General features: G+C 40.8%; 1 protein-coding gene across 1 annotated transcript in view; it reads left to right on the plus strand.

Moving 5' to 3' along the window:
* SBNO1 (strawberry notch homolog 1) overlaps positions 1-13,471 on the plus strand; it is a 38,631-nt gene that overhangs the window by 13,335 nt on the left and 11,825 nt on the right. The window contains exons 10-21 of the mRNA XM_077920818.1: positions 1,013-1,174; positions 1,898-2,033; positions 2,125-2,230; positions 4,089-4,242; positions 6,238-6,420; positions 6,580-6,677; positions 8,373-8,524; positions 9,722-9,919; positions 10,545-10,712; positions 10,833-11,002; positions 12,006-12,137; positions 12,681-12,816. Of these exons, the coding sequence (XP_077776944.1) occupies positions 1,013-1,174; positions 1,898-2,033; positions 2,125-2,230; positions 4,089-4,242; positions 6,238-6,420; positions 6,580-6,677; positions 8,373-8,524; positions 9,722-9,919; positions 10,545-10,712; positions 10,833-11,002; positions 12,006-12,137; positions 12,681-12,816 (1,795 nt within the window). The remainder of the gene's footprint in view (positions 1-1,012; positions 1,175-1,897; positions 2,034-2,124; positions 2,231-4,088; positions 4,243-6,237; positions 6,421-6,579; positions 6,678-8,372; positions 8,525-9,721; positions 9,920-10,544; positions 10,713-10,832; positions 11,003-12,005; positions 12,138-12,680; positions 12,817-13,471) is intronic.

The raw sequence follows: 13,471 nt of genomic DNA on the forward strand, positions 1-13,471 counted from the left end.
CTGGTTGCGAAAGGGATCCGTTCCGGAGCCCCATTCGTAACATGAGCAAAATGCAACCCACGTGTGCATGGGTCGTGATTTGCCGCTTCTGTGCATGCGTGTGAAACCTGGAAGTAAGCCGTTCCGTTACTTCTGGATCGTGGCAGGACATATCCTGAAAGAACGTAACCTGAACCTAATGTAACAAGAGATATGACTGTACTCTTTTCTTATGCCTTTTCTTATAAAATAAGCATTTTGGAACATGTTTGGGCCAAGAACTTTGTCACAAAATGTGAACAAGTGCAAAAACTGAAGGATAACTGCTACAATCTGTGTATTGGTCTGGGAAGTACAAATCAAGTCAGTTCATTAAAAAATGTGTACTAAGAATCCTGCAGTATCCCTATTTCTAATAAAGAGCAAAGTTGTACTGAATGTGCCATACCAGTGCCACTATTCACACTGAATAAAGAAGTCTAATGCTCTTTGCAGGGTTGAATATTTGGACTTCTTCCCTTACTATAGTGTACTGAATGCTGGGAGTTAGCCCACCTTTTTGCTGTCCTTTCCTTAGGAAATGCATTTTCCAGGGTTGTACAGTTACAGTTAAAAAGGTATTGTAACTTGTGACCATTTCAGGCATTTCAGTTACAAGGTATTGTAACTTGTGACCATTTCAGGCAAAAAACATTTCTCCATGTGTCTTGGTATTAGAACTATTTCAGCAGAAACAAAAAGTGGCACAGGCACAAACTTGCCAAGATTAGGAACGTTTCTCATTTGAACTTTAGCTTTAAAAATAGAGAAAATGTGTATGAGCTTTGTAGGAGAAAGTATAGGTTTTAAGATCACTGTGTTGCACTTAACATTGTTGCTTATATTGGGTATGTGCATCCTGTTGCAACCTTACAATAATTATATTGATGGAAATTGAATGTTGGATGTACAAGTTTGTAAATGAAGTTTAAGGAACTAATAGTTGTGCCAGTTGCAGGGTGTCTTTTATACTAATATGGTATTTTTATTTTAGTTCAAATATGGAAAAATTTCTTCAAAACACAACGGGAGTGTGAAGAAAGGTGTCATATTTGCCACCTATTCCTCTCTTATTGGAGAAAGTCAGTCTGGGGGTAAATATAAAACGAGGCTCAAACAACTTCTTCACTGGTGCGGAGATGACTTTGATGGAGTTGTATCTTTTCAGTGTTCTAACTTGGTACAATAACAGACTCTTCCCATAGCTCTTTAAACCTGTGCCTGCACTCACTTTCTTAAGCATGTGTGACTTGCTGATTTTAAATTATTGGACTCTTAGTCACTTGGGAAAGACATGTGTCAAGTGTAGAACTGTTTCCAAGCAGTCAAACCTTTGTATTTATAATTAAATATAAGACATGGATGTCTAGTTAATTAATAAAAAGCTAAACTGATCTTTAAGCTGCAGTATTTGATTGACTTTTTAGCTCTTAGTTGATTGTCCAGATGGAGCACCTTTTCTTACTTGCAAAAACTATTGTTAATAAAAGTACAGTACTTCTAAAAACTGTATACGTTAAACATTGTTTTGAGGTGTTCCTCATTCTCTTCCAAATAGAAGGAATGATCTTACAAGGTGTCTACTGAAACATATGCATATATATATGTCATACCAAAACAACCAATATGCACATTTGATTGACTAAAACTTGTATGATTAATCGGCTGCTGTTGCAATCCTATCCAATTTATCTGGGAGAAAGTCCAACTGAACATAGTGAGGCTCACTTGCAAGGAGAAGGGCTTAGGATTGTGCTGCATTATTTATTTATAATTGGGTAACATTATGACCAATCTTTCTGTTTCACTGTAAGTCAAAACTTCCTTGGGAGTAAGATTATTTTTATTATTAATGTCTATTCCTTAACAATATGTTCAGATAGTATTTGATGAATGTCACAAGGCTAAAAATCTTTGTCCTGTTGGGTCATCAAAACCAACTAAGACAGGTTTGGCTGTTCTGGAGCTGCAGAATAAACTTCCAAAAGCCAGAGTTGTCTATGCTAGTGCCACAGGTATGTACTCTGTTTTAAATGTGATGGTGTTGTTTTGTTACTTAAGTTGGTGGAAAGATATGAAATTTAATCTAGATATTTTTTCCCCCAGGTGCATCTGAGCCACGCAATATGGCATATATGAACCGCCTTGGGATATGGGGTGAAGGAACTCCATTTAGGGAGTTCAGTGACTTTATTCAGGCTGTTGAAAGAAGGTAAGTTGTTGACTCTTGTTGTTTAATATGCAGGCTATAACTATGTGGTAGAGCTCAAGGTTTATATGAAGAAGATCCAGCATGAAAATGGTTATCCTCAGTAAGATGGCTCATGGGAATGGTCTGACTCTATAAGACAGTTTCATATGAGGTGTTACTTGTTATCAAGTCGCACATGGCTCTTGAAGATTTCCCTGTTTTAGGGGGACAACTCAGGGCTTGAATTTGAAGGCAACATTATTTGCCAGAGGATGTAAGAACAAACATTTAATTCCTAGACAGGAGGGAGGATTATTTCATGTGACTCATAAATGAAACTGATACTATACTAAATCTGGGGAGCTGCATGAAACAAAATGGAGACTTGCTGTAGGAAAATCTGAATTGCTTTCTAGTGAAATATAGTGAATTGCCTTATTCAAAATGCATGCTTGTAAGTAGAATACCTAAATGTGAAGACTATTGCCTTATTCAAAATGCATGGCTGTAAGTAGAATACCTAAATGTGAAGACTATTCAGTTCAGTGCCAAACTTCCTGGAGATGCAAAAGCAGTTGTGGGAGGATCTTGTCTGTAGAGGTCTCTGTCAATGGTGGCAAGTAAAGGACCCATTTCTACCTTCAAAAGCAGATACTGCATTGCATTGTGTCACTTGGAGGTTTTATTTTTTATACGGTGGTACCTCGCAAGACGAATGCCTCGCAAGACAAAAAACTCGCTAGACGAAAGGGTTTTTTGTTTTTTGAGCTGCTTCGCAAGACGATTTTCCCTGTGGGCTTGCTTCGCAAGACGGAAACGTCTTGCAAGTTTGTTTCCTTTTTCTTAACACCGTTAATACAGTTGCGACTTGACTTCAAGGAGCAACTCATAGCATGCGGTGTGGTAGCCTTTTTTGAGGTTTTTGAAGACTTTGGTGATTTTTGAAGCTTTTCCAAAACTTTTCTGACACCGTGCTTCGCAAGACGAAAAAAATCGCAAGACGACAAAACTCGCGGAACGAATTAATTTCGTCTTGCGAGGCACCACTGTAAAAGTATCTATATGCCACCATACTAAAATATCGCTGTGGTATAAGAATCAGACATAAAACACCAATATAAATGGTCCAAAACAATTATTAAAGTGACTAGTCAAGAAAGTTTTAAATAGCTGCACAGGCCTGTTGGCATGAAAAAGTCTTCAAGAGGTGCCTCAGTCAAAAGTTGAGGGTGCTTGCTGAATCTGCTGGAGGAGTGTTACACAGCACGGGGCTGGTGAGTGCAATACAAGTCTCTCTTACTGTATACTGAAATCAGATGGCTCCAGAAGCCCATATTATCTAGTCCTTCAGTCACAGAGCAGGGTCCTTTGCTCACCTGGACCTTGCTTTCTCCCCTCCAATAAAAGAACAATCCAAGCCATAGGGTGCCACACTCAAGCCAGATGCAAATGCAGGAAGGGATCCAGCTGAGCTGAGAACTCACATACTGCAAACGTTTCTCCACTCAGTTGACATTAGCTTTTCAGGCACAAGAAGGGGGTGAGAATGCCTTCTGGTTCCTCCGTTGTATGTTCCCAGGAGACTTTCTTATTTGAGGCAAAGTCCATGTCGTCCATTGATGTAAATAATAGAAAGCTTGACAGATTCTCCCTTCTCATGTCTATAGTGTGTTTTTAAAATATGGTGCTTGCAACTCAGTCTGGTGGTGGTGTCATTTTGTGATAGTACTTGAAGATATTTGTTCCATTGAAAAACCATATTTAATCAGGCTTTAATACAACATTAGCTTTCCCTAATAAATCCAAGAATTCTCTATTTTAAAATAATTTCCATCTTATCAATTACCTTGATGGTTCCTTTCTGTTTGTTTGTTTTCAGAGGTGTAGGTGCCATGGAAATTGTTGCTATGGATATGAAGCTACGAGGAATGTATATAGCAAGGCAGCTGAGCTTTTCGGGTGTAACCTTCAAAATTGATGAGGTTCAGCTTTCACATCACTATGTTAAAATGTATAATAAATCTGTAAAAATGGTAAGTGTGTTTAAATACAGCATTTTACATGTTAAACTAGGCACTGTACCTTTTGAATTGTAGTTGAACACACAGACCCTAATCCAGACTGGTGTAGGGTGGCTGACCAGGTGGGTCCAAGGTGTGGTAAATGAATATTTGCAGGATGGGGAGGTAACTGCCACTCTTAAAGATGCAGTAGTGTGACTGCTCCTCGGTTGGCGGGGGGGGGGGGGGGGAGAACCCAGCAGTTTGTGAAAGCTATTGCCCAGTTGCACATGTTGGGGAAGGTGCTCAAGAGGGTGATGACCATCCAGATGTTCTTGAAGGAAACAGATTATCTGGACTCATTCCAGTTGAGGTTCAGGCCTGAGTTAGGGACTGAGTCAGCCCTGGCTGCTCTGATGGAGGGCGGAAGGGGGAGGTGCTACCCTGTTTCTCCTCTTTGATCTCTCAGCAGCTCTTAATACCAACACCCATGGTATTTTGCTAGGTTGGCTGTGTAGGTTGGCAGTTGGCAGCACAGTGGTTCTGCTCTTACCTAAAGGGTTGTATTAAGGTTTGTGGTGGCGGCCCTCCACAAGCATATGATGCAGTAACCTGAGAAAGATCCTTCTTGGTGCTGATGCTCCAGTTGGAAAACTTCTTCCACCTGACACATTACTGATAAGTTTTCATTATCAACTGAAGACATTACTGTTTGTTGGGTATTTGAAGCCTGTTAATTTAATGTTGTCTGTTAAGACTAATACCACTTGGTTCTTTAAGTAGTGTGTTTTAAATTTATTCTACACGTAAGATTAATATTACAATAATAGTATTTTAAATAATTCAAATTAGTCATGAGTAACTTACCCCATTCGCCTGCCAACCTAGCAGTTTGAAAGCACTCCCGGGTGCAAGTAGATAAATAGGGACCGCTTACTAGCGGGAAGGTAAATGGCGTTCCGTGTGCGGCTCTGGCTCGCCAGAGCAGCGATGTCACGCTGGCCACGTGACCCGGAAGTGTCTCCGGGCAGCGCTGGCCCCCGGCCTCTTGAGTGAGATGGGCGCACAACCCTAGAGTCTGTCAAGACTGGCCCGTAAGGGCAGGGGTACCTTTACCTTTACTTTTTAACTTACCCCATTGATTTCAGTGCTACATGTAAATTCTCTGGATTGAGACATGCTTGTACTATGGAAATAAAAATATTTCCTTGAAAAGTTGGTTTTCATGCTCTTATTGGTGAAGGCTTAGAAAGAAGTTAGGAGAACATGTTTTTAAATGTTTCAAATAAGTTATTTTATCACGGAGGTGTTTCCCATCCTTTGAAAATGCGGTTTTTTTACTGGACCTCTCAATGCATATTTGTAAAGCCTGTAAGAGGTGGCTGTCACTTGTCCTGACTTTTAAATATTCAGGTGTGTGTCTTGTACATCATAATGTAACTGCAGGCTTCAGGGTCAGATTAAAAGCACTAATGATAAAATTATTGATTTGAACAAAGTTACAGCGATCATTCTATAGTGCAGTAGTTGACAGGGAACCCTGGGACTCCTCAGTGAGAAGATCAGTGCAGTGAGTGAGTTTCCCTGAAGGACAGGAGACTCATTGTTGCTAGTCTTCTTTGGCAGTGTTTTATCATGGGGTATATTCTTGGGTGGGGATGGAGAGTCTGTGGCTCTCCAGATGTTGTTGGATTTCTAACTCCTGTCAGCGCCAGCCGGCAAGGACAGTTATTAGAGAAGATCAAAGTTGTAGTCCAACATCTGGAGGGCACCAGGTTCCGTCTCCCATTTTAGGGTGTATTCAACTCATAGAAGGCAACGCTGAGGTCCAGTAGTTATTGGCAGCACTCTTTCTGAATTGACTAAGCACCTTAGAACGATACATCCTTGATTCCCTGAAGGTAGCAAGTTAGAAAATAACTGTGATAAACTGAAACATTCTTGGACAAATCATCTCAGATTAATCTGTTACACTGTAGAAGTTCATCATATTTACTTATAGAAAAATTTCTGGTGTTCCTTTTTCAGTGGGTAAGTGCCAGGGAGAAATTCCAGCAAGCAGCCGACCTCATTGATGCTGAGCAGCGGATGAAGAAGTCTATGTGGGGCCAGTTCTGGTCTGCCCACCAGAGATTCTTCAAGTACCTCTGCATAGCTTCCAAAGTGAAAAGGGTGGTACAGCTGGCACGAGAAGAAATAAAGAATGGCAAAGTAAGTGTTAGGTTGGCCTTGACTCTAGAATGTTTTCAAAACATGGCTTCATTTTCTCAGGGAAATGTCAGAGTGACCTAATGTGTGTGGATGGGTGGGGTTGGATATGCTTTGTATATTTGGAAGAGCTTTAAACTGATTGTCCTTTTCTCTCTCCAGTGTGTAGTCATTGGGTTGCAGTCCACAGGGGAAGCAAGAACCTTAGAAGCTTTGGAAGAAGGTGGTGGGGAACTGAACGACTTTGTTTCCACAGCAAAGTAAGACTCCTATCAGTCATACAAATCTGGGAGAAGTAACTTAGTTTTTCAGGTTCTTGGAAAATGCAGAGACCTGTACAATAAAAATCAATTTAGGTTTCGCCAGCAAGCTTACTAAAAAATGAACATGAAGGGAGGGAGGGCTCGCTAAAGTGGAGGATGAAGAGGGCAGGCTAATCAACTGCACTTGGTCTTTCAGTGCTGTTTTAAAACTGCAAATGTTGGAGACGTTTGTCCAGCAGCTGCCTTTTTTCTCCACCCCAAGCAATCAGAATTTCTGGAAACTCTTGGAATCCGAATGAGAGCGTACAGTGATTGAGAACAATAGGAAATAATATTACAGAACTTAATTGATCTTTTATCCTGAGGAAAAGTTCGTGCCAGCTCTAAAATCACTGCATAGCTGCAAGAAGTTTCTTTACTTTCCTTATAGGTGCTGTACATAAGTTTATGTATTCACTGGGTTGTATCCAGCAAAGTCATTGCATAAGTAGGGCAACCTTTGCTTCCACACCATAGCATCCTCCCCCTGCACACCCCAGATTGCTCTGGTGTATTGGGAGGAACCCTGGGAGCAGACCTGAGGTGTATGTGGGTTGTGGGACAAAAAGAAGCAGAAGCCATGCGACTTGCACAGTGACTTTGCTGGGTATAGCAGCACCTTGTAGGCTGATTTTAAGTTAGCTATTTTTAAAAATCTCATCTCTGCCTGCAAAATGCTCTCTTAATTATGCAGCCTTCAGCTGCATCATTGTTTATAGAATTGCAGAGTTGGATGGGACCCTGAGGGTCATCTAGTCCAGCCCACTGCAATGCAGGAATCTCAACTAAGGCATCCATGGCAGATGGCCACCCAACCTCTGCTTAAAAACCTCCAAGGAAGGAGAGTCCAACACCTCCTGAAAGAGTCCATTCCGCTGCCGAACCGCTCTGACAGAAAGTTATTTCTGATGTTTAGTCGTAATCTCCTTTCTTGTAACTTGAATCTATTGGTTTGGGTCCTGCCCTCTTGAGCAGGAGAAAACAAGCTTGCTACAGCTTTTGACAGCCCTTAGATATATGAAGATGGCTATCATAGTCTCCTCTTTTCCATGCTAAGTTTACCCAACTCCCCCAAACATTCCTCATAAGGCCTGTTTTCCAGAACGTCAATAATCTTGATCACCCTCCCCTGCATACATTCCAGCTTGTCAGTATCCTTAACTGGAGAACTGGACACAGTGCTCTAAGTGTGGTCTGATCAAGTCAGAATAAAGTGGTACTATTACTTTCTGTGATCTGTTTGCCTCTGGAGCTGTGGAAATTGCAATTTTATGTAAGAGGGGAGATGGTTTTTAAGGTCTTTGGTTTCTTAGTTGATTGGTCTTTGTTCAAGCAGCATATAATATAGTGTGCTTTCAGTGACTCTCACATGCCAAGTCATGGTCCTTCATAATTTTCTGCCATGATGCAGTACTGTGGATGATCTTCTTTTGAACAGTATTGACCCCAGACTAACCAGTCCTCATCTGATTCATTGCCGCTCTTGGTATGGCAGTTCGGACTGAATTGAGATTTAATAGCATCTGCCTGAAACAATTCAGACCTTCAAGAAAATACCACATAAACAGCTGCATTTAAAAATGCTGGGAGAAGAGAAATTTTAGGTTGCCCATTCAACCAAGCAAAACTGTTTTTTCTTCTTTAAATCTGCAGGGGAGTATTTCAGTCTCTCATTGAGAAACATTTCCCAGCTCCTGACAGGAAGAAGCTTTTTAGCTTGCTGGGAATCGACTTGTCTGCTCAAAGTAATAACAACTCTCCTAGAGACAGCCCTTGCAAGGAGGACAAAATGAAGAAACGCAAAGGTACATAGTTGTAATGCTATTCTAATATAGTTAAGATAGTGGTTAGAGTTTTGGACTAGGACCTGGGAGACCAAGTTTCAGGTCCCCACTTGGCCATGAAGCTCACTGGGTGAACCTGGGCCTGTTTCTCATTCTAACCTACCTTACAGGGTTGTTGTGGGGAGTAAATGAGGGGAAGAGCCATGTACGCCACCTTGAATATTGGATATAGATGAAATAGGAAAATCTAGCCGTATTGGCAAGTAACTGTGTTCACAGGTGTGCAAGGAAGACTAATCAGCAATTGTATAGAGCAGGGGGTCTTGGCACTGGGTCACTGAAGAACTAATTCAAGCTACCGGTACACTGATTTTTACCCACACTCAGCTGCAAGTTCTTCCTTATTTGAACAGACCATAGTGCCTGTCTTCTGCTGTGAAGCTTTTTGTCTGAAATACTATGTTTGTCACTTTCTCTATTGCCTGAACTGATTTAAATATCAAGAGATGTGAAAAGCAAATCTCATTTGAACCACCCTTTTTGTAAGTGGTGCTCATTTAATTTTGAGTGTTCAGGAATTGGTTGCAGAGGGCTTTGCACTGCTCGTTCTTACTATATAGGGACTTAATAGGCCTGCTGCACCACAGCAAACATAGAACCTTCAGCAACCCCTGCTGTTATATATGCCTCCCATCCCAGTTACCACATCAGAGTGACCAGGGTCTTAAACTGCTTGGCTCCCATGAGGACCCTTCTCTCCAGCTCCTTAACTTTGTGTAAAATAATTATAATTGGTACAGTACGCGATAACAGCAGGGAAATATCATGACTTGTTACAGGAAAAGACTCCATACAGTTAGAACAAGCAAAGGAAAACTCACACACATACGTACAACCTTGGGTTTTTAACATTTGGCTTGTAAACTTGGCAGTGTCCTGTGAGGTGCCCTCATCTCCAGCCCTTTTTTATCAGTTCCAGTGAAGTTGTAATTTTATACTTTGAAGAAGACTTGAAAGGAAGCCTGTTAATGTGTAAGGAGTACAACAGGACCCTTCCCCCCCCCTTTTCTTTTTCTTTTGATATGGTTTTCCACCTTGTTAAACATCCATAAATAATAAAAAATCTACAAAGTCTTTGCTAACAACCCATAGAGAGAATAGTGGGGGTAAATGCCACTCAGTGATAGCCACCTCTTTATTACCTTTCATATGAAAAAGGTGAAGAAATAAGCAGAGAAGCCAAGAAAGCGCGTAAAACTGGCGGGCTAGCTGGGAGCAGTTCTGATGAAAGCTACAGTGAGTCGGACATCTCGGACAATGAAGAGAGTGATAATGAGAGCTCCAGGTTTTTAAGCTCTGGGGAAGATGATGACTTCAACCCGTTTAAGGATGAATCTAGCGAGGATGATGAAGATGGTGAGATAATAATGGGTATCATGTAATATAGTATTTCTTCTCAATTGTTGCTTTGTTGCATGTGCTGCCACTATTCACTGTAGTATTACTTTGCAGAGGCTGAGTATAGTACCGTCACATTTTGTGGGGGGATTACGCTCCAGGGATGGCACATACACACACAAGCACATAGACTTGAACCACTCGCCATGCAAGCATCCTTACCTTTCTGGAGCCATCTAGCAAGTGGGCCTTGATCAGCTCTAGAATACTCTTGCTCAAGCTCTGGAGTGCTCTTGTAAGAGAGTTCAAGTTCAAGAGGCTGTTCAAGTTCCCACAAGATCTTGCAAGAGCCATGTAAGCAAGGCTTGGAAGCTTCTGTGCTGGGAAAACCCTGCGCAAAAGATCTTTTAAGCTTTCTGATTTCCATACATTTCCATACATTTAGTTTGTGTGATTTCAGCCGGCCAACCTTTAACCACATAGAACTGAAACCGCACGTGTTAAATGTGCATAAGTTACAATTGTACTGTTTTTCATTAAGCTGATAAAAGATTTACCTACAAAAGAAATTGCTCTGGTGCATAATTTTCATATTTATCCAGAAGCCTTTTTTTCTCCTTTAATACATTTTATTTTTCTTCAGACCCCTGGCTAATTAGGAAAGAACATAAGAAAAATAAAGAAAAGAAAAAAAAGAAAAGCATAGACCCAGATTCCATTCAGAGTGCCTTACTAGCGTCTGGACTTGGATCCAAACGGCCCAGTTCTCTTTCTTCCACAGTAGTTACCTCCTCTACTACAAATACGTCTGGTATGTTGAATGTCCAGCTTCTGAATTGGCTTTTGAAGCCAGAATGCTCCTTCCAGCAAGGGAAACAACACTTTCACATTTCTAAACACCACCATTCCTTTTTTTATATATATGCTGCAGCTAACAGTAATACACATACCAGCTATGTAACAAGTCAGGATGCTGTTGAGAGAGCCCAGCAGATGAAGAAGGAGTTGCTTGATAAATTGGAAAAACTATCAGAAGATCTTCCTCCTAATACACTGGATGAACTTATAGATGAACTCGGTGGTCCTGAGAATGTGGCTGAGGTAGGTGCTGGATCTCAAGTAACTGGGGGAAGCAGAGCTGTAGTTTGAGGTGTTATGGTGTGCAAACATAAGAGCAGGAATTGCTACAGAACATCCACATACCTTAACATGTTTAACATTAAATGCAAATAAATAAAAATTTAATAAATTAAAACATTTTATAAAATAAAGCCTAGTGATGTTCATTCCAGTGCCTTTGCATTAATTGGCCTAGAGTCAAACTACCTTCCACTAATAACAGGTGTAGCAAACCTATTTTAGCCTGAGGATTACATTCCCTTCTGCGCAACTGTTGATGAGGACTCCCTTGATGAGGACTCCCTGTCCACCCGCCCTTTCTTTCTTTCTTTCTCTCTCTCTCTCTCTCTCATACCAACAACATGGCTGGTGACATTGTCAGTAAAGAAAGAAGGTATTGCCTTCAGTGATTGGAAGTCCAGAGTCTTGGATATCCTGAGCTTCAGATGATTATGCTTCTAAGTGGAAATATCAGACACTAATAGAAAAGGAATTGAATGGAAGGCAAAAGTTATTGGGTAGAGAAGTAGACTTGGGTGTCTTCAGCATGTAGGTGTTTTAGAAAGCCAGCACTACTGTCCTGACTTCCCTCTTTTGTCAAATAGGAAAAACCAAACAGTTGCAAAAGCAACCTTTTGTTCATAGAGAAGTTTTTAAACACAAGTTCTTCCATGTCCCTTTAAAAATAACTCACTGGCTTCTGACCAGTCACTATTTCACCCCAAACCCACCAACCCCTCAGTTCTTACTTCCATTGGAGTGAGCCTTCAGGTGTTATCAGGACACATGAGGAGAATAAGGGAACCAGAATTAATCTTAACCTAAAAGTTTGTTAGGGCAAGTCAGGCTTTGGACACAAACTCTGCTAGAAATGGGCAGCATGTTTAATCATTACAAGGTTTTTCTTGAGTGCATGTGCTTGGAAGTATTTAATGGATTCCTAAAAGCACTATTTAGCATGCTAAAACAGGTCATTCTTCCCAAGATGACAGGTCGCAAAGGGAGAATCGTGAGTAATGATGATGGCAGCATTTCTTACGAGTCCAGGTCTGAGCTAGATGTTCCTGTTGAAATCCTAAACATCACAGAGAAGCAAAGATTCATGGATGGAGATAAGGTAACCATTTTCTTTACTCTACATCTGTTCTCAATGAAAGATTCATATAAAATAGATGGACAGATGTCAGGGAATTCTTGGCAGTATTTTGGTTGGGTCTGCACGACAGCCAAAACGGTCCTTGTCCTCTTCAGCAGCCTCAGCTTTTGTAGCTGGAGTCAGTCAGGGTCCTGCCCTCCAGGACAGGTGGAAAAGGCCTGCAGGTCTTCCAGGACTCAAAGCCAAGATGGTCTCTATCAAACAAGAGCAGAAGAGTAGCAGAAAACCTCTGACTCCCTTCTCGATAAAAGACTGTTAAAACAGTTACTTAAAACATTCAAAAGATTATTAAAGTTAATAGTAACTTCAGAGGTAAAATAGAGATAAAACACATGTAACTTCTGTTTCATTAAAGGTGACTTGGAGATCCCTTCTGCACGCAAAGAATGTGATCTAACTTTTGAATTACAGTCTCTTCCTACCAATTCCAACACATGTTCACATCCTGTCCTTAGACATATTGAAATTTTAAAATCCAACCTTTCCATTCTTACTCGCTTACAGAATATTGCCATCATTTCTGAAGCAGCCAGCTCTGGTATTTCATTGCAAGCAGATCGACGAGCCAAGAACCAGAGGCGAAGGGTACATATGACTCTGGAGTTGCCGTGGAGTGCAGATAGAGCAATACAGCAGTTTGGTAAGCAGTTTTGTCTTGGCTTTACTTGGAAATGATGCTTCTTTGTCAGGCACATAATGTTGAGTTTGTATCATTTGCAGTAAGAGAGGTTTAGCAGAGTAGCCTATTTTTGCAATGCTGCTAAACAGATGTGTGTAGGCTCTCAAATTACATAGTGTTCTGATATGCAAACTAGAGTTCAGTCTATGCGAGGTTTTGCACAGTGCCAGAAGATAATGAAACCTGACAACACATTGATTGGTACATAATGGTAGGAGTCTTCGAACAGAGTTTTCTAGTTCTGTCTAGTTTGAGTCGTATTTCCATTGCCACAGAGACAAACTATTGAACACAATTCAATCTGTGTCTATGGAAGAAGTGACTTGCAAGGCAGTTAAGTATTCACTTCTAAAACAGTTTCCTTAAAAAGTAAATTTTAAATTCTTGTTTCTTCACTTAGGGTATATCTGAGCCAAAATGTAGCTTCAAACACAAGCAAGATGAATCTTCATAGTTCAATAAAAATTGTTTGTCTTCAAGAGTTAGTCCTCCTACTAGCTCTAAGGATAGAATGATTCAAATTTGCTTAGGCCTGGTGTTGCCCACTCTGCAGAGAGTGGTCTTTCTTTCTTTCAAGTCAATACTATGTCCAGACTATTTTTGGCAATGAACATGG

The sequence above is a fragment of the Podarcis muralis genome, chromosome 16, assembly GCF_964188315.1.
Source record: "Podarcis muralis chromosome 16, rPodMur119.hap1.1, whole genome shotgun sequence".
NCBI lineage: Eukaryota > Metazoa > Chordata > Lepidosauria > Squamata > Lacertidae > Podarcis > Podarcis muralis.